Source organism: Chiloscyllium plagiosum, chromosome 6 (genome assembly GCF_004010195.1).
Source record: "Chiloscyllium plagiosum isolate BGI_BamShark_2017 chromosome 6, ASM401019v2, whole genome shotgun sequence".
Classification (NCBI taxonomy): domain Eukaryota; kingdom Metazoa; phylum Chordata; class Chondrichthyes; order Orectolobiformes; family Hemiscylliidae; genus Chiloscyllium; species Chiloscyllium plagiosum.
The window spans coordinates 118974686-118996518 of NC_057715.1; the positions used below are offsets into that span (position 1 = coordinate 118974686).

At 43.0% G+C, this 21833-nt stretch overlaps 1 protein-coding gene and 1 long non-coding RNA gene across 7 annotated transcripts in view; one reads left to right on the forward strand and one right to left on the reverse strand.

Moving 5' to 3' along the window:
* The window catches only part of apbb1 (amyloid beta (A4) precursor protein-binding, family B, member 1 (Fe65)), a 127981-nt gene that overhangs the window by 86612 nt on the left and 19536 nt on the right, over positions 1–21833 (forward strand). For 4 of the 6 annotated variants that reach the window (XM_043692584.1, XM_043692582.1, XM_043692581.1 and 1 more), the window contains 5 exons: positions 3405–3532; positions 8169–8174; positions 9435–9549; positions 13161–13245; positions 19853–19936. In XM_043692584.1, the coding sequence (XP_043548519.1) occupies positions 3405–3532; positions 8169–8174; positions 9435–9549; positions 13161–13245; positions 19853–19936 (418 nt within the window). The remainder of the gene's footprint in view (positions 1–3404; positions 3533–8168; positions 8175–9434; positions 9550–13160; positions 13246–19852; positions 19937–21833) is intronic. The other 2 variants (XM_043692583.1, XM_043692580.1) reach the window with 1 other exon arrangement.
* Positions 18738–20508, reverse strand: LOC122550992. Its single transcript, XR_006311983.1, has 2 exons — positions 20261–20508; positions 18738–19652 (listed from the first exon to the last, which is right to left on the reverse strand). It is a non-coding gene; the product is annotated as an uncharacterized LOC122550992 (long non-coding RNA).

A 21833-nucleotide genomic window follows, 5' to 3' on the forward strand; every position in this document is an offset into this window, starting at 1 on the left:
GTCCGGTTAGCCAGTTTTCTATCCAATTGGCCAAATTTCCCTCTATCCCGTGCCTCCTGACTTTCCGCATAAGCCTACCATGGGGAACCTTATCAAATGCCTTACTGAAATCCATGTACACTATATCCACTGCTCTACCCTCATCCACATGCTTGGTCACCTCCTCAAAGAATTCAATAAGACTTGTAAGGCAAGACCTACCCCTCTCAATCCATGCTGGCTGTCCCTAATCAAGCAGTGTCTTTCCAGATACTCATAAATCCTATCCCTCAGTACCCTTTCCATTACTTTGCCTACCACCGAAGTAAGACTAACTGGCGTGTAATTCCCGGGGTTATCCCTATTCCCTTTTTTGAACAGGGGCACAACATTCGCCACTCTCCAGTCCCCTGGTACTACCCCGTTGCCAGTGAAGACGAAAAGATCATTGCCAACGGCTCTGCAATTTCCTCTCTTGCTTCCCACATAATCCTGGGATATATCCCGTTAGACCCGGGGGACTTGTCTATCCTCAAGTTTTTCAAAATGCCCAACACATCTTCCTTCCTAACAAGTATCTCCTCTAGCTTACCAGTCCGCTTCATACTCTCCTCTTCAAAAATACGGTCCCTCTCATTTGTAAATACTGAAGAAAAGTACTCATTCAAGACCTCTCCTATCTCTTCCGACTCAAGACAGTCTCCCACTACTACCCTCATTCTCATCATTCTCATGTTTCTCACATACGCATAAAAGGCCTTCGGGTAATCCTTGATTCTACCCGCCAAAGATTTTTCATGCCCTCTCTTAGCTCTCCTAATCCCTTTCTTCAGCTCCCTTCTGGCTATCCTGTATCCCTCCATCGCTCTGTCTGAACCTTGTTTCCCCAACCTTATGTAAGCCTCCTTCTTCCTCTTTACTAGACATTCAACCTCCCTCGTCAACCAAGGCTCCCTCACACGACCATCTCTTTCCTGCTTGACAGGTACATACGTTTCAAGGACACGTGGTATCTGTTCCTTGAAAAAGTTCCACATTTCAACGACATCCTTCCCTGACAGCCTATCCTCCCAACTTATGCTCCTCAGATCCTGTCTTGCAGCATCGTATTTACCCTTCCCCCAATTGTAAAACCTACCCTGTTGCACGCACCTATCTCTCTCCATAACCAAGGTGAAAGTCACACTTTGCTCTACCACTTATCTTAGTGTCATCTGCAAACTTTGACACACTACGCATGGTCCCCAACTCCAAATCATCTATGTACATTGTGAATAATTGCAATCCCAACACTGATCCCTGAGGCACACCACTAATCACTGCCAACCAGAATAGCATCCATTTATTCCCATTCTTTGCTTCCTGTTGGTTAACCAGCCCTCTATCCATGCTAATACATTGCCCATAAAGCCATGCATCTTTATCTTATGCAGTAACCTTTTTGTGTGGCACCTTGTTGAATGCCTTTTGGAAATCTAGATACACTGCATCTGCTGAGTCCCTGTTGTCCGTAGTGTTCATAATGTCTTTATAGAATTCCTGTAGATTAGTTAAGAATGACCTGCCCGTCATGAACCCATGCTGTGTCTGCCCAAAGGGACAATTTCTATCTTGATGCCTTGCTATTTCTTCCTTGATCATAGGCACAAGCGTTTTCCCCACTACACAAGTTAAGCTAATCGGCCTATAATTCCCCATCTTATGTCCTCCTCCCTTTTACAACAGTGGCATCACATTTGCTGTTTTCCAATCTGCTGGAACTGTTCCAGAGTTCAGTGAATTATGGAAAATTACCACGAGCGCATTTGCTATTTCTCCCACCATATCTTTTTAGTACCCTGGGATGCGTTCCATCAGGGCCTGGAACCTTGGCTTCCTGTAGCTCCATTAGCTTGCCCAACATTACCTCTTTCGTGATAATTGTTTCCAGGTCCTCACCTACCCTTCGTCTCTTTGCCAATTGTTGGCATGTTATTAGTTTCTTCCCCTGTGAAGACCGACACAAAATACCTATTCCATGCCTTGGCCATTTCCTTTATCCCATTATGAAATCCCTCTTCTCAATGTTTACTTTACCCACTCTTATTTTATATATTTTAAGTTTTTATATTGAGCTAGTTTTTTTCTCATCATCTATCTTACTTTATAGCTCTTTTTGTGGCTTCTGTTGACCTTTAAAGCTTTTGCAATCTTCTAGTTTCCCACTGTTCTTGGTCATTTTGTATGCCTTCTCTTTAAATTTGATAGCCTCCTTTATTTTCTTAGACACCCATGGCAGATTACCCCTTTTCCTACAGTCCGTCCTTTTCACTGGTATATACGTTTGCTGAGCACTTTGAAAAATTGCTTTGTAAGTCCTCGACTGGTAGTCAACTGTCCCACCATAAAATCTTTGTTTCTAGTCTACTTCCTCATCCTATTGTAGTTATCTTTGTTTAAGCACAGGACCCTGGTGTTGGATTTTATCTTCTCACTTTCCATCTGTATTCTAAATTCAACCACACTGTAGTCGCTCCTTCCAAAGTGATCCCTAATTGTGGCCTCATTAATTATTTCTGTCTCATTACACAGGACCAAATCTAGGATACTTGCTCCCTTGTCAGTTCCATTGCATACTGTTCCAGTAAACTATCAAGGATACATTCAATGAACTCCTCCTCAAGGCTACCCTGACTGAGCTGGTTTGACCAATCGACGTGTAAATTGACGTTTTTGCTGTACCATTTTTACAAGCATTAGTTTTTTTTATTACCTGTTCTACTGTGATATTATAATTTGATGGCCTATAGATTACACCTATAGATACCAGTGACATTTTCTTGTTAGAATTCCTAATTTCCACTGAAATGGATTCGATCTTATTTACCATAGAACCTATATCATCTCTCACCACCGTCCTAATGTCATCCTTAAATATCAGAGCTACACCACCTCCCTTACCTTCCCGTCTGTCCTTCTGAATAGTCTGATACCCCTGGATATTTAACTCCCAGTTGTGACCATCCTGTAACCATGTCTGTGTAACGGGTGCTAACTCATATGGATTCGTGATGATTTGTGCCGTTAACTCATCTACCTTGTTACGAATGTTGCAAGCAGCATCAGTCCAATTAGGAATTGGACGACAGGCTTAGACAGTACATTTGGATCGGCTCAGGCTTGAATGGCCTGTTCCTGGGCTGTACGTTTTCTTTGTTCTCTAACCTAAAAAAATTAATGTACATAAAATAAGCACTTTTTTGTATCATACCTGGTGACATAGACAATAGTTCCAGGTCCTCCAACGTTAAAAACAGATCTGATGGTTAACTTTCTCATTGCTATTTGAGGAATTTGGCTGAGTACAAAATGGCTGTTTCATTTCTTTGGGGAATAACAACTATATTATCTGACAGTTCTTGGTACACCATGCTTTTTTTCCCCAGGGTAAAGACATGCTGCTCCTGCTTGAGGATGACACACTGAACCTCATCGATCCCCTGGGCCAGAATCTGCTGCATACGCAACCGATTGTCAGCATCCGGGTATGGGGTGTCGGCCGGGACAGTGGGCGGTATGTAAAGATCGCAGCTCCCTTTGTGTGCTGTAACCCTGCACTCTCACTGTGCTGCCTTTACCCTCAATTCATAGGTGAGCCAACTCTGCCTTAGCTCTCTGCCCTTACATTCAATCCCAACCCTCGCTCCCTCCCAACCCAGGGGTTGGTGAGCACTTGCAGCAGCATTTCCACATCTGGAATTCCACAAACCCCTGCAGGGCCTATTTTATCAGTGTTAACAGAAGCACAGGAACAGGCCCTTCAGCCCTCCAAACCTGTGCTGATCCATATCCTCTATCTAAACCTGCGCCTATTTTCTAAAGATCTGTATCCCTTTACTTCCTGCCTATTCATGTATCTGTCTAGATACATCATAAATGATGATATTTTTCCCCGCCCCTACCACTTCCACTGTGCATTCCAGGACCCACCACCCACTGTGTAAAGAACTTTCCACACATATCTCCCCTAAACGTTTCCCCTCTCACTTTGAACTCATGACCCCCAGTAATGGAGACCTCCACTCTAGGAAAATGCTTCTTGTTATCCACCCTGTCTACACCTCGCTTGATTTTGTCAGCCTCAAACAGGTCCCCCCCAACTCTGACTACTTTCCAATGAAAATAATCCTAATCTACTCAACCTCTCCTCATAGCTAGCACCCTCCATACCAGGTAACATCCTGGTGAACCTCCTCTGCACCCTCTCGAAAGCATCCACATCCTTTTGGTAATGTGGCGACCAGAAATGTATGCAGTATTCCAAATGTGGTCGAACCAAAGTCTTATACAACTGTAGCATGACCTGCCAACTCTTCTACTAAATACCCCATCCAATGAAGGAAAGCATGTGCCTTCTTGACCGTCTTACTGACCTGCGTTGCCACCTTCAGTGAACAATGGATCTGAACACCCAGATCTCTCTGTATATCAATTTTCCCCAGGACTTTTCCATTTACTGTATAGTTCGCTCTTGAATTGGATCCTCCAAAATACATCACCTCTCAATTGTCTGGATTGAACTCCATCTGCCATTTCTCTGCACAACTCTTCAATCTATGTATATTCTGCTGCATTCTCTGATAGTCCCCTTCGCTATCTGCTATTCCACCAATCTTAGTGTCATCTGCAACTAAAGAGGCAACCTACACCTTCCTCCAAATCATTTATGTACATCACAAACAGCAGTGGTCCCAGCACAGATCCCTGTGGGTCGCCACTGGTCACAGGTCTCCATTTTGAGAAGCTCCCTTCCACTACTACTCTCTGTCCCCTGTTGCCTAGCAGTTCTCGATCCATCTAGCGAGAACATCCTGGACTCCATGTGACTTCACCTCCTTCATCAGCCTACCAAGGGGAACCTTCTCAAATGCCTTACTGAAGTCCATGTATATGACATGTACATCCCTTCCCTCATCAATCAACTTTGTCACCTCTACAAAGAATTCTATTAAGTTTGTAAGTCATGACCTTCCCTGCTCAAAACCATGCTGCTTATCACTGATAAGCCCACTTTCTTCCAAATGGATATATATCCTATCCGTTAGTAACTTCTCCAGTAGCTTTCCTACCACTGATGTCTGTAATTAACTGGATTATCCCTGCTACCCTCCTTAAACAAGGGACAACATTAGCAATTCTCCAGTCCTCCGGGACCTCCCCCGTGCTCAAAGATGCTGCAAAGATATCTGTTAAAGCCCCAGCTATTTCCTCTCTCACTTCCCTCAGTAACCTGGGATAGATTCCATCCAGGCCTGGGGACTTGTCCACCTTAATACCTTTTAGAATACACAACACTTCCACCCTCCTTATGCCAACTTGCCCTAGAGTAATCAATGATCTATCCCTAATCTCAATATCCACCATGTCCCTCTCCTCAGTGAATACCAATGCAAAGTACTCATTAAGAATCTCACCCATTTTCTCTGACTCCACACATATCTTTCCTCCTTTGTCCTTGAGTGGGCCAACCCTTTCCCAGGTTACCCTCTTGCTCCTTGTATATGAATAAAAAGCTATAGGGTTTTCCTTAACCCTGCTCACTCAGGATATCTTATGACTCCTTTTAGCCCTCTTAATTCCTCGTTTCAGGTTGGTCCTACATTCCCAATATTCTGCCAAAACTTCGTCTGTCTTCAGTTGCCATGACTTTATGTACGCATCCTTTTTCCTCTTAGCTAGTCTCTCAATTTCACCAGTCATGCATGATTCCCTAATCTTGCCATTTTTATCCCTCCGTTTTACAAGAACGTATCTCTCCTGACCTCTAATCAACCTCTTTAAAAGCCTCCTACATATTGATTGTGGATCTCCCTTCAAATGGCTGCTCCCAAACCACATTCCCCAGCTCCTCCTGAATTTTGCTATAGTTGGCCTTCCCCCAATTTAGCATTCTTCCTTTAGGAACACTCTCATCTTTGTCCATGCGCATTCTAAGACTTGTGAAATTGTGATCACTATTCCCAAAGTAATCTCCTTCTGAAACTTCAACCACCTGTCTGGGCTCATTTCCCAACACCATGTCCACTGTGGCCCCTTCCCAAGTTGGACTATTTACATACAGCTCTAGAAAACCCTCCTGGATGCTCCTTACAAATTCTGCTCCTTCCAGACCTCTAGCACGAAGTGAATCCCAGTCAATGTTGGGAAAATTAAAATCTGCTATCACCACCACCCTGTTGCTCCTACATCTTTCTATGAACTCTCTACATACTTGTACCTCTATCTCACGCTCGCTGTTGGGAGGCCTGTGGTACAGTCCCAGCATTGTTGCCACTGCCTTCCTATTTCTGAGCTTTGCCCATATTGCCTCACTGCTTGAGCCCTCCATAGTGCCCTCCTTCAGCACAGCTGTGATATCCTCTCTGACCAATCATATAACTCCTCCACCCCTTTTATCTCCCTCTCTATCCCCCCTGAAGCATCTATATTCTGAGATATTTGGTTGCCAATCATCCCCTTTCCTCAACCAAGTCTCAGTGATAGCAAAAACATCATATTCCCAGGTGCTAATCCAAGCCTTAAGTTCATCTGCCTTACCTACTATACTTCTGGCTTTAAAACAAATGCACTTCAGACCACCAGTCCCTCTGCGTTCATCCTCCGCTTCCTGCCTACTCTTCCCCTTACTCACGCTGACTTCATTACCTAGTTCCTTACAGGCTTCAGTTACTATCTCGTCCCTGTCCACCAACCACCTCATTTGGTTCCCATCCCCTGCCACATTAGTTAAAACCCTCCCCAACACCGTTAGCAAAAGCACCCCCAAGGACGTTGGTTCCAGTCTGTCCCAGGTGTAGATGGTCCAATTTGTAATAGTCCCACCTCCCCCAGAACCAGTCCCAATGTCCCAAAAATCTGAACCCCTCCCTTCTGCACCATCTCCCAAACCACGTATTCATCCTGAATATTTTATCATTTCTACTCTGACTAGCACGTGGCATGGGTAACAATCCTGAGATTACTACCTCTAAGGTCTTACTTTTTAACTTGGTTCCTAACTCCCTAAATTCTGCTTGTAGGATGTCATCCCATTTTTTAACCTATATCATTGGTGCCTAGATGCACCACGACAATTGGCTGTTCACCCTTCCCCTTGAGAATTTTCTGCAGTTTTTCTGAGACATCCCTGACCTTTGCACCTGGGAGACAACATACCATTCAGGAGTCTCGTTTTCGACCACAGTACCGCCTATCTACTCCCCTTACAATTGAATCCCCTATGACTATAGCCCTTCCACTCTTTTTCCTGCCCTTCTATACAGCAGAGCCAGCCATGAACCTGGCTACTGCTGCCTTCCCCTGGTGAGCAATCAGCCCCAACAGTATCCAAAATGGTACACCTGCTTTGGAGGGAGATGACCGCAAGGGACACCTGCACTGCCTTCCTGCTGTTTCTCAGTCTTTTGGTCACCCATTCCCTTTCTCCCTCAGTAATTATAATCTGCGATGTAACCAATTCACTAAATGTGCTATCCACAATCCCGTCAGCATCGCTGTTGCCCCAAAGTGAGTCTATCTGCAACTCCAGAGCCATGATGCAGTCTAACAAGAGCCGCAACTGAGCACATGCCTAGAAGAAAGCCAACTGAGATCTACTGAACCAATTGCTGTGTTATTTCCCCTGAGAGAGAGGGAACTGGAAGGCACCAATCAGTGTACACATATCTGACTGAGAGAAAGAGAGGGGACTGAGAGACACCAGTCAATGTACAGATATCCCCTGAGAGAGAGGACTAGGAGCGCAAGAACAGTAGTTGGCCATTCAGTCCCTCAACTGTTCCATCATTCAGTGAGATCATGGCTGATCTCTGGCCTAACTCCATATATCTGCCTTTGGCCCATATCACTCAATACTTTTGCTTAACAAAAAACCAACTTAAAATTAACAACTGATCCAGCATCCACTGCCATGTATGGAAGAAAGTTTTAAACATCTAACACCCTTTGTATGTAAAAGTGAGAGATACCAGACATTCTTCAGATCTCCTGGGAGAGGAAGGGATTGAGAGACCAGTCAGTGTACAGATAACTCCCTTGGCAGTGGCATGCTGTGACTGTCCTGCTATTGTGCAGTGTTAAGGTTGTTTCTTGCATGGTGCAATGATCTAATTTGGTTTTTCTCTCCTCTGGCTGATCTGGCTGTGATGCAGTGAGAGGTATAGTATTTGAGCCTCCATTTCTCACATTCTTCACCTCATTGTGTCATCTTCCAATCTTCATGAACACATTTTTAATAAAACTAGTCTCCTGAAATAGAATCTGCTGCATTTGCTCCTAGTTACTGCCTGCCCGTACATCGCATTCATTTTCATTCCTTTGCTTCCTGTGTGTGAATTCCCCTTGGTATCCACCCTGTGATGTTGGTTTAGACTGAACACAAAGCTGCCATCCAGTCTCCCAACCCCAACCATATCCGATACCTGTAGCCTTAAGTCCTATCTCACCTTCATTGTGTTCTCCTGTATTGGCACTCAGTAAAAGCTTGTAGTTGACTGAATGTGCTGTTTGTGGCTTAGTGAGGAATAATGGTGTAAACGCAGAGTCAGAAGTTCATAGGTTCAAACCCCACCCCGACAAAAGGACAAATTCCAGGCTGCCACTCAGTGCAGTACTAAGGGAATCTGTCAGAGGGCCATCTTTCAGGCAAGGGCCCCAAGTTTCTTTTCATGAATGTGAGAATCACCATTGAATTATTTCACACAAAAGTAGGGAGTTTTCTCTAGTTACTGGATCAACATTTATCCACCAATTAACAGCAGAAAAACAAGTGACCCATTGGGGTTGTCAGATTTCGGTTTGTGGGAGTTTCTGTGAGCCATTTAGCTGCAACTTTTCCTGCAGCAGTAATGGCACTTCAAAACATACATCATTGGCTGTGAAGCACTTTGGGATTTCCTGAGGTGGTGAAAGGTGATGTTTGAAATGCAGTTCTTGCCTTTCTTTATTTTGAAACTTCCCTAATTTGTAGCCCCGTACTGTTTGTATTACTTTTATTATTCCTAATGGGACAGTGTCTACAAACACTCTGCTTATTCAACACAATCTTAGTGGAGTCAGAGTTAAAAATCTCACAACACCAGGTTATAGTCCAACAGGTTTAATTGGAAGCACACGAGCTTTCGGAGCGACGCTCCATCAGGTGATTGTGCAGGGCTCGATCGTAACACAGAATTCTGTGTTACGATCGAGCCCTCCACAATCACCTGATGAAGGAGCGTCGCTCCGAAAGCTCGTGTGCTTCCAATTAAACCTGTTGGACTATAACCTGGTGTTGTGTGATTTTTAACTTTGTACACCCCAGTCCAACACCGGCATCTCCGAATCATTAGTGGAGTCAGGTTATAAGTTCAGTTTCTGTCACTTGTCCATCTTATCTCTCGCTAGGTATTTTAATGAATTCTATGTTTTATTTTTAGGGATTTTGCCTATGTCGCCAGAGACAAACTGACACGTGTATTGAAATGTCACGTATTCCGCTGTGACATGCCAGCGAAGGCCATTGCCACCAGATTGCATGAAATCTGCTCAAAGGTATTGATCATCCACAGTCACACTGGCTGGTCTGTGCGTGAACCTGACCACCCCCAGTACACACAGTCCATGAGCCATACCTGTGTCACTGGGACTAACTGAGAGCTTGCTGCTTATACTTTGTTAACTGTACAACCTCCTATTGTTAATAAATTCAGAATAGATTCTCAGACTAGGCAGCAGAAAGATTGGCACTTATCTATCCATTAAATCTATACGCCACACCAATATTGAAAATACTTTAACAATGAATTGCTTTCACAATGAGACATTGAAAATAAGCACAGCAAGATCCCACCATCAAAACTTAAATGACTAACCAATTTGAGAATGAAATTTAAATTAAGGGCCCCATATGTTTCCTCAGATCAATGTAAAATGTCACTATTTCATAGAGGAGCAAGGACGTGTCCTCCCAGCGTTTTGGCCATTGGTTATCTCTCAGTCAACATCATTAAAACAGATTAGCTGACTGTTATATGTGAATTTATGTGATCTTGCTCTGCACAAACTGACATCTAAAAAAATTAATTCATGGCATGAAAGTGTTGCTGGGGGATCTGGAATCACATGTAGGCCAGAGCAGGTGAGAATGGCAGATTAGTGAACCAGATGGATCTTTCCTCTCAATCAACAATGAATTTGTGGACATCATTAGTCTCTTAATTCCAGATTTTTATTGAATTCAGATTCTACCATCTGCCAAGCCAGAATTCAAACCGAGGTCCCCAGAACATTACCTGGATCTCAGGATTGATAGTCCAGCAATAATACCACTAGGTCACCTTCCCCCCTCTATTTCTATCATGTTTCTCCTCTCATTAAAACAATGACTGCACTTTAAATCACTCCATTGGCTCTAAAGGACTTTGGGACATCCTGAAGGAAGCAAGGGATAAATTAGGAAACTAAAGACCAGTCAGTCTTACCTCAGTGGTGTGGAAATTATTGGAAGCAATTCTGAGGGACAGAATTAATCAGCATTTGGAGAGGCAGGGATTAATCAAGAACAGTCGACATGATCTAGTTAAGGGGAGGTTATGTCTGATTAACTTGGTTGAATATTCAAAGAGGTGACCAGGAATGTAGATGGCAAGGCTTTTGATGTAGTCTATTGGACTTCCGCAAGGCTTTTGATAAGGTCCCATATGGGAGACTGATAGCAAAGATTAAAGAGCATGGAATCCAAGGAAATTTGGCAAATTGGCTCCACTGTTGGCTGAGAGGCAGGAAGCAGAGGATGATGGTTGAGGGTGATTTTGTGATTAGAAGCCTCTGTCCAATGGGCTCCAACAGGGATCAGTATAGGGGCCCTTGCTGTTTGTGGTTTATAAAAATGATTCAGACTTGAATGTAGGAAGGTTGATCAGTAAGTTTACAGACGATACAAAGATTAGTTGGAGAATAGTGTTAGAGTACAAGAGGATATGGATGGGCTGGGCAGATAGATTTATCAATATAAAATATAATTCAGTCCAGATGTATGAGAGGTAATGTACTTGAGCAGGACAAACAAGAGACAAGGGAATACATGATAGGAGAAAGTGAGCACTGGAAATCAGAGTCAAAACGTGTGGTGCTGGAAAAGCACAGCAGGTCAGGCAGTATCTGAGGAGCAGGAGAGTTGATGTTTTGAGCATAAGCTCTTCATCAGGGATGTTGACATTTTGAACATAAGCTCGTCAAAACATTAACTCTCCTGCTTCTCAAATGCTGCCTGACTGGCTGTGCTTATCCAGCACCACACTTTTTGACAAGGGAATACATGATGAACGGTGGGACTCTGGGCAGCACTGATGATCAAAGGGACCTTGGTGTGCATTTATACTGGTCCCTTAAGGTATCTTTCAGGTGGCTAAAGTGGTTAAGAAAGGATATTGGCCCTTATTAGTTGAGGCATAGAGTTTAAGAGCAGGGAGGTTATGCTGGAACTGTATAAAACTTTAGTTAGTTCACAGCTAGAATATTGTGTGCAGTGCTGGAATCTACACGATAGAAGGGATATGACCACTGGGGAGGGTACAGAAGAAATGTACCCATGTTAGTGAGTTACCGTTATGAAGAGAAATTGGACAGACTGGGGTTGTTTTCCTTAACATTGAGGAGATTGAGATATGCCATGACAGAGATATAAAATTATGAGGAACATAGGTAGGGTAGACGAAGAACTTTAACCTTTGGTGGAGGGATCAATGACAAGGCAATGTAGATTTAAGGAAAGGGGCAGGAGGCTTAGAGGAGATATGAGGAAAAACATTTTCACCCAGAGGGTGGTGGGAATCTGGAACAAACTGTGAGGGTGGGAGAGGCAGGAACCCTCAGAACATTGAAAAAGTATTTAAATATACATTTGTAATGACAAGGCAGTAGACCAAGTGTTGGAAATTGTGGTGAGAATTGTTAGGTGGTTGTTTTTGACACACATAATGGACCTTGAGGGCCTTTTTCTGTGCTGTTGATCTCTGTCTATAAGGTCTGGAAGGTGTTACGAAAATGTAAGCTTTTCTTTTGTTTTGGCAACCATACTTTGCATTGATACTGATAGACCATAGGACTTCAGTTTAAAGTCTCACCTGAAGGCCAACACCTTTACAGTGCAGCATCCCCCTCAGCACCACCCTGGCCTGTGGATAATGATTTCCAGCCATGGAGTGGGATCTGATCAATGCAATGCACATTATTAAATGTGAAGCAACAGCTGAGAATTGTTACCAGCTTTTAACAGCTATATTTGCTATGGGCGACACAAAACAAAGCTTGGAGTTCTAGAGAAGGTAGGGAGAAGCTTTTTTCAATGGCAAAAGGGTGATGGTAACAAGAGGTTAGAGATTTAAACTATTTAGCAAAAGACTCAGTCATGAGATGAGAAGTTTATTTTACACTGGGAATTGTGATGTGGAATATTCTGCCTGAAATGGTGGCTAGAGCAAATTCAACAATAGCTTTTCTGAAGTGAATAAAAGAAAAACTTGTAGCTTCTGTCATGGCTACTAAATATCCCAAATTACTTCACAACCAATGAAGTGCTTTGGGAGGTGTAGTCACAGTCCAAGTGTGGAATAGGCAGCAGATAATGGATAAATATGGAGACAGTTCTTGGTAAAAGGGGCAAAAGACTAATTGACCAACTCCCTCAAAGAATAAGCTCAGGCACAGTGTGTCCGACCTCTTTCTGTGCTGTCTGATTTTAAGAAGTGAGAGGTGTATAGGATTCTTGGTTCTGGTGCAGGCTGCAAGGATAGTCAGCAAGAAGGGGAATCCTGATCTGGGGACTTGTAACATCATTTGTACTGAGCAGGCAGGAGATAAACATGCCGACACTAGTCTGTCCTCTGCCTGTTGCCTGACATTGCCCAAACCACCTCAAAAGAATTGAGTTTGATCTGTTGTAATCTCGTAGAATGGTTTCCATCATCTGAGAGGAATTTCTAGAGTGTTTCTTTGCCTTTTATTGGTCCAGATTTATTTAGATTTCCTTGCCTCTCCTAAGAGACCGTTTCTATTAGTTCCTTTGTTTCCAGTCTTCCCAGGTTCTGTCTCCCCACTTGGACTGTGGCTGTTAACCACTCCACTTTGACCACACCAACTGATGCACCACTCTATTTCCACAGATCATGGCTGACAGGAAAGATACGAAGACCTCAATGAACGGGATCCTATTTGACCATTCAAAGCTTGTTGATGTCCCATTCCAAGGTACTGTCTGATTATTGACATAGAAACAGCTCTGCTGTAGCACTGAAACAAAAACAGAAATGATTGGAGAAACTCAGCAGGGCTGCAAGTGCCTATCGAGAGAAAGCAGAGTTAATGTTTCTAGTCCAGTGACCCTTCTTCAGGTCTGCAGACCGCAACATTAACTTTGCTTTCTCTCCACAGATACACTCAGAATAATATGTTCTCTAGCAATTTCTGTTTTACTTTCAGATTTACGACACCTGCAAGTCCTTTGTATTACTTTGTTATATTTCTTTCTGTTGGAGCATCACCTGTTGTAACTGTGTCGGGATTGTATCCTGCACACCTCCGTGTAACCTGACAACCTATAAATGGTTTGTGCTCATCATGGTGAATCCATTGGAGATTGAAGTTGGAATACTTAGTCCTTACAGTTCAGCATGAGCAGTATATTTGACAGTACATACAAAGATGAGAAGCAGCAGCAGAAGTAGATTATTCAACCCTTGAACCTGTTGTGCAATTTAAAAAGACCATGGTTGTTGATCTTGTCCAAATTCTACATTCCTGTCAACCCTGATGAGCAGTGTTTTACCTCTAAACTGTGCAGGTGCTCGAAGGATCCCTCCACGGTTCCACATATGCTGATTAGGGTGATCCAATAGTGACATCCAGTTGCAGAAGTTAATGTTGTGCATGGACCTTCAGCTTCACCACTATATCCAGGCTTTTCAGTAATCTTGAAATTTAAATCACATTCCCCCTTCATCCTTCTAAACTCGGAGTACAGACCCAGATTCCTCAACAACTCCTCATAGACAACCCCTTAATCACCTAATTGGATCATTCTAGTAAACCTCATCTGGACCTCCTCCAGTGCCAGTACATCCTTCATAGGTACAGGGTCCAAAACTGCTCATAATATTCCAAATGCAGTCTAACCAGAGCTTTACACAACCTCAGCAGCACGTCTCTGCTCTTGCATTCTAGCCCTCTTGAAATGAATGTTAATATTGCATTTGCCTTCCTAACTTCCAAATGTTAACCTTAAGAGAATTCTGAATAGGACTCCCAAGTCCCTTTGCTCTTCAGATTTCTGAAGCCTTTCTCCATTTAGAAAATATTCTATGCCTCTATTCTTCCTACCAAAGTGCATAGCCTCACACCACCTCACGTTATATCCCATCTGCACCTTCTTTGCCCACTGTCTGAGTATGTACACGTTCTGCTGCTGCCTCCCTGCTTCCTCAACACTACATGTCTCTCCATCTGTCTTTGTGTCATTTGCAAACTTGGCAACAATGCCCTCAATTTCTTCGTCTGCATCCTTCATGTATAACGTGAATAGTTGTGGTCCCAACACAGACCCCTGCACTTCTACTAGTAACCAGCTGTCATCTTGAAAAAGACCCCTTTATTTCTACTCTCTGCCTTCTGCCAGTCAGCTAATCCTCTATTCAGGCCAGTACCTTAATATTAACAGCATTTAGCAGTCTCCTGTGCTGCACCTTGTCAAAGGCCTTCTGGAAATCCAAATAGATGACATTCACTGACATTCTCCTTTGTCGAACTTACCTCCTTAAAGAATTCTAATGTATTTGTCAGGCATCACTTCACATTGATGAACTGTATTTTTCCATGCACTTCGAAGTACTCCAAAATCCCATCCTTAATAATGGATTCTAAAATCTTACCAGTCTAATTGGTCTATAGCTTCCTGTTTTCTGCCTCCCTCTTTTTTTTTTTAAACAAGGGTGTTACATGAGGCATTTTCCAGTCCTTACCAAAGCCTCCACAATCTCCTCAGCTATCTCCTTTGGAACCGTGGGCTGTAGTTCACTTTGTCTTGGTGATTTCTCCAGCTTCCCCAGCACCTGCTCCTTAATAATGGACTCTCTTGAAGTGCTGGTTGCTGCTGGTGTTTTCCACTGTGAAAACTAATCTAAAGTACCTATTTAGTTCTTCCACCATGTCTTTGTTTCCCATTCCTGCCTCTGCAGCCTCATTTTCCAGAAATGCAAGGTCCACTTTTGCCCCTCTCTTACATTTCAGATATCTAAAAAAAATCTTGCATTTTTCTTCTATATTACCATGGGCAGCACGGTGGCACAGTGGTTAGCACTGCTGCCTCACAGCGCCAGAAACCCGGGTTCAATTCCCGCCTCAGGTAACTGTCTGTGTGGAGTTTGCACATTCTCCCTGTGTCTGCATGGGTTTCCTCCTGGTGCTCCGGTTTCCTCCCATGCTAAATTGCCTGTAGTGTGAGGTGAAGGGGTAAATGTAGGGGAATGGGTCTGGGTGGGCTGCACTTTGGAGGGTCGGTGTGGACTTGTTGGGCCGAAGGGCCTGTTTCCACACTGTAAGTAATCTAATCTAATCTAAAAAAAAGTTACCAGCTGGCTTGCTCTTAACTTTTGTCTTCTCCCTCTTATTTCTTTTTACAGTTATTCTCTGCTGTTTTTAAAAGGCTTCCCAAACCTTTGCCACATTAAATGTGTTTTATTTTGCTTTTATGTTGTGACTGACTTCCCTTGTCAGCCATGGTTGCCTTGTTCTCCCCCTCATATGTTTCTTCTTCCTTGGGATGAGTTACTGCTGTCCCTCCTGAATTATCCCCAGAAATTCCTGTCATTGCTGCTCTACAGTCTTGCTGTTACATCTGATTCTAGCAAATCCCTTTCAAACTGCAGAGTGAATTCTATGGTTTTTGCCCCATACTGCTTCTGCCTTGAGAATTTCCCTCAGTTCCTGTTTCCTTTAAACCTCTTAATTTACACCTATTACTAGAGTCTTTCTAATATTGTCTGTGCTGATGACAGAATCAAAATATTTTTCATTTCATCAGTCACTTCCTTATTATCTACTATTAACACACCATTCTTATTGTCTAAAGAATCAACACTCATTTTATTTACCCTTATCTTTTTTAAACACCTGTAGAAGCTCTTGCTATTGTTTCTACGTTCCTAGCTAGCTTCCCTTCATACTGTGATCTTTTACCTCCTGTTAACCTTTTAGTTATTCTCTTCCATTCTTTATATTCTATCCAATCACCTGACCTGCCACTCATCCCTGCATGTTTACACTGCTTCTTTAATTTTGATCCTTTCCCTAACTTCATTAGTTAACAGCAAATGGTGGGTCCTTACCTTTGAATGTTTTTTTTATGGTGAACAAAGGACCTCAAGAATTTACTTATTCTAAGTATCCCAGTATCCCAACATGTCCCCTTAAATGTCTAACACATTAATCTATTCCTTGGCCTACAATACAGGTTCACTTCAGCTAGCTCATTTTTCATGCCCTCATAGTGTCCTTATTTAGGTTTCAAATGCTAGTCGGAAACCTAATCCTCTCCCTTTCACACAGGATGTAAAATTTAATCATACTTTGGAACCTAGCTGTGTCTTCATTCTGAAGTTGCGATTAATCCTGTCACATTCCACAAGACCAAGTTTAATATAACCTGCTCTCTTGGTCTGTGCAGCGTGTGCTGCTCTGAGAAACTATCTCTCAATCATTCTATGGAACTCCTCATTCAGTCCAATACTACCAATCTGATATTTTCAGTTCATTTGTAGATTAAAATTGCCCATAATTAATGCCATCCCTTTATCATTGCTTTAGATCCTATAATGTGTAGATGTGCAGTTGTCTCTGGGTTCTTTGCAAATGCACCTTCCCTGAAAAACCCAGTGTCAATGATTCTTTGAGATGCTGTTCAAGAGGACAACCATATGTAACACTGGATTCACAGCAAGGATCTTTCCAGGGGTATGCAGTCACCTTTCCTTCAGTAGGAATTACTCCAAACAATTTCCAATAGACTAAAACAAAAAAAGAACTGCAGATTCTGGAAATATGAAACAAACTGAAATTGGTGGAGAAACACAGCGGGTACAGCAGTGTCTGTGGAGAGAGGGAGAGAGAGAGAGAGAGAGTGCAAAGTCAAGTGTTTCATATCTAATTTTGATGAAGGGTCACTAGACCTGAAATATTGACTCTGCTTTCACACCACAGTGGGAAACCCAGTTGTAAAGACAGTAAGCTGCTTCCCTGAAGTGAGTTCGAGCAAACTACATGAGCAATTATGGCATAGGGATAGCAAGCCAAACCAAATCAGCTCACACTCACTGGATTCACAGCACAGTGAAATTAAAAGTACTAGATTGGATTGGGGGCAAAGTACTAGATTGGATTGAAAATTGGTTGGCTAATAGGAAACAAAGGGTAGTGATAAACGGCTCCATTTCGGAATGGCAGGCAGTGACCAGTGGGGTATCGCAGGGATCTGTGTTGGGACCGCAGCTTTTTACAATATATGTTAATGACATAGAAGATGGTATCAGCAATAACATCAGCAAATTTGCTGATGATACAAAGCTGGGTGGCAGGGTGAAAAGTAATGAGGATGTTAGGAGATTACAGGGTGACCTGGACAAGTTAGGTAAGTGGTCAGATGCATGGCAGATGCAGTTTAATGTGGATAAATGTATGGTTACCACTTTGGTAGCAAGAACAGGAAGGCAGACTACTACCTCAATGGAATCAATTTATGTAAAAGGGGCAGTACAGAGAGATCTGGGTGTTCTTGTACACCAGACAATGAAGGCAAGCATGCAGGTACAGCAGGTAGTGAAGAAGGCGAATAGCATGCTGGCCTTCATAACAAGAGGAATTGAATATAGAAGCAAAGAGGTGCTTCTGCAGCTGTACAGGGCACTGGTGAGACCACACCTGGAGTACTGTATGCAGTTCTGGTCTCCAAATTCTGGCTATTGAGGGAGTGCAGCATAGGTTCACGAGGTCAATTCCTGGAATGGCAGAATTACCTTACACTGAAAGACTGAAGCGACTGGGCCTGTATACCCTTGAGTTTAGAAGACTGAGAGGGGACCTGATTGAGACATAAGATTATGAAAGGATTGGACACACTGGCAGTAGGAAACATATTTCCACTGAGGGGTGAGTGCCTTAACCCCACGTGACCGTGATGCTTAACTGCTACCCTTTCGGATGCTAATAAAGCCACTGTTTTAAATAGCTACAATTTGGGTTCTTTACCCAGAGAGTGGTGGGAGCATGGAGTGCGCTGCCCGTGGGAGTGGTAGAGTCGGGATCATTGGCGACCTTTAAGCGGCATTTGTATAGGTACATGGATGGGTACTTAATCTAGGTTAGAAGTTCGGCACAACATCGTGGGCCGAAGGGTCTGTTCTGTGCTGTATTGTTCTATGTTCTATGTTCTATAAGCCCCCATTCTCACACTGACAGATAGACACAACTAAGGGATAAATTAAAAAGGTAAGTAAAAAAATCATAATTTACCAGTTTGATAACTGTTTCAATAGTGAATACTATGTTTATGAAATCCTTCATCCTGATGGGTTGTATGTAGGGCTGGATAATCCCAAAGTCACTAGTCCCTGCAAGCTGCTGCTTCAGCAGGCCCCTGGAGGTTTTTGTTGGACTCTCACAGGCGGCGGCTCTTACAGACGGGGACTCTTTTGTCTGAGCTTTGAATAAGTCGATAACTGGAAAATAATGAGTGGGAGGGGGAATGGGTGTGAAGGGTGGATGGAGGAAGGAGGTGGAGGGGCAGTGTGCGCAAAACCTAAACCTACCCAATCTGGAAATTTAGCCAGTTCCAAGACAAAACTGCCCCCTACCGAAAGCCTAATCAGAGCCGGTTCACTTCGTTTTTATCCCTTTAACATTCTCTATGATTGGCTGGTCACACTCTCTGTGATTGGCTGGTCATCACCACTCCTCCTTTGACCAATTCAACATCCAACCAGCTGCCAGACCGAGCGCAGGCACATCCCGGTGCTGAAACAAATACATGCCCTCCCCTAACCAACATTATCTTTCCAGGCCAGTTCCCAAACACAAACATCTGTCTTTTGTTCTCTCCTTTTTTAAAAAAAACGTGCTGCTCAAAGTTCAATTCTTAACTGCAACTCTCAATTCCCAACCAAAAAGGAGAAAAGTAAAAGCAGTGATGGGTCTCAACAGTGGAACCAGGTGTTTTCCAAGAAATAATTGTTCATAAATGTTTCAAGTTTTTGATTTCTTTTTAAAAAATAAAGCAATCTAGGTATTTTCACACTCACACACACTCACACTCGCACACAGAAATTACTGGAAAAGCTGAGCAGGTTTGGCAGCATCGGTGAAGAGTTAATGTTTCGGGTCCGGTGACCCTTCCTCAGAATAGGTATTTCCATATTCAAGTTCACAAAAAATATTAAATATAATGCCTTCATAACATCAGTTCTGCCTTCAGACCCTCATTGTAATCTTCTTTAGGTTAAAAGCACTCATCTTCAATCCGCATATTTGATGCTGTTTGATCAGTCATTATGCAGGGGCTGGAACAATGTTGATGTTCTCTGGCTTGGGTTAGTGCTGGCACTGATGAGACCCTAAGAGGGAACAGTAAATTGCAAACATCATTTGAATGAGGATTAAATCTGGTGTTACTGCTGTATCATTGTTGTCATTGATGAATTTCCTCAGTTGCTCCTTGTGGGACCGTTACTGTGTTTTAGTCACCGTGTCTTTATGTTAGCTTTGTACCATCTAAACTTCCTTTCTGTCTTATCTTGTGTTCCCCTGTCTGCAGTGGAGTTTCCAGTGCCCAAGAGTGAGCTTGTTCAAAGATTCCAGGTGTTGTACTTGGGAAATATTGCAGTGACCAAGCCTGTAGGTAAGAAAGGAAACTTGACTAAACAGCCCAGGCATTGTTGCTTGTTTCTAAGCTTCATCTTTGGCAATTATTTATAATGGGAACGAATGGAGATGAGGAATGGGATCTGCTCCTCACTCCAACCCTACCTAGTCCTCCACATCTATTGTTCTTGATTAGAGATTATAATAAATCTGCTCCTCCACTTTGTCACTACCTTCTTGCTCCTGTCATCAACATTTAATTTACTGTTAATTCTGTCTTCACTGAGTGTGCCACTTTTTAATCATTTTCTTTTCCCAGAATGATCTCCACTCTTTGTACAATTGTGTGTGTGTGGGTTACCTGCATGTTTTATATAAAGGTTCAGTTACAACCTTTAGGAGAGAGTCTTCTGATTTGGTCAGTGTTCAGGAACAGGAGTTTGTGATGATCTGTAAAGTGGCAAAGGAGTCCCAGAAATAGGAGTTTAGGAATCTCAGCTTTTGCCATTCCCCTTCAGGTTTCAGGATCCTAAACAGAAATTGATGAAAAAGTTTAGCAGCTCTGGAAGCATCTGTGGAGAGAAATCAGAGTTCATGTTTCCAGTCCAGTGACCGTTCTTCAGAATCCTTTTTCCAAATCCTTTCAGGATCCTTTAACTTGTCTAGTTAAGAGTAAGGACCGTAGTGTGCACAAGGTAACTTTCTGTGATGTTGGGGAACAGGAATTCATTCAAGTACATGAACAAGAGGAATGTGGTCGTTGTTGGCAACTGAGAGGTGAGAGTGATTGACCCCATTCTGTGCAGTGAGGAATGAGAATCCACGTGGTTGTGTTATCATCCCAGTGCCAGAATTCAGGAAATGCTCAGGGCTGCAGAGCAATCTATAATGGATGGGGGAGGGTCTCCTCATTATGGTCCATAGGACAGAAGAAGGACAAAGAAAGAAATTCTGCACAGTGGGTCAGCAGAACTATACCCCGATTACAAAACAGAGGCTCTAAGATGATCTCTGGTGAAAACTGACATAGGCAAGCAAGTTTAAAGATTGAAAATCTGGTGCAGTAGAAGTTGGCTTGGTTTGTGGGGCACCAGCACCAATTCTGTGGAGAGCTGGGGCTGTATTGTTGGAGCAATCTGCACCTTTCTCATGGCAGGAGCAGTGTTCTAATGAGCCATAGAACTAGGGAAATATCATTTTAAACTGAAACCATGGGATAAGAGAGAAAAGTTTGGGCATTTTGGTAAATCAAACAATAGAGACAGAGCAAGAGGAAAAATATGTTGGAAATAATACTGGACAAAAACAAATTACTGCAGATGCTAGAATCTGAAACCAAAAGAGAAAATGCTGGAAAATCTCAGCAACTTTGACAAAGGGTCAGTTAGACTCGAAATGTCAGCTCTTTTCTCTCCTTACAGATGCTGCCAGACTTGCTGAGATTTTCCAGCATTTTCTCTTTTGTTGTAAATAACAAACTGACTGTGGTGTCAGAGAGAGAGTTTCAATGTAGTTGTAAATCAATGGATAAGGCTAGAGGTAACAAAATTGAAGGCTTGACAACTGAGTGCACTTGAAATCTGTCTATATCTGCAGTATTTGAAACATACAGGATGAACTGAGTGCAATAAAGAAATGTAATCTGATAGCTACGACTGCAGGTTGACGTAGATTGAGATCTGAATATTGAAGGATTTGTAATACTTAGGAAGAGCAGGAAGCTGGGAAAAGGAGGAGCAATGGTTTTGTTAGTGATGGTATCAGCACAGTGGAGAGGACAGAGTGAAGGTGGTGTGTTAATGTCCAGAAACCATGGGAACAGTGTGGATCGTCTGAGATGCTATCCTGAAGGCTGGAATATCGGAAAATGTGATGAATCTGGGTTGGGGGAGGGGAGAAACCGGGATGGTTAGAGAGGGCAGGGGACTCGGGAG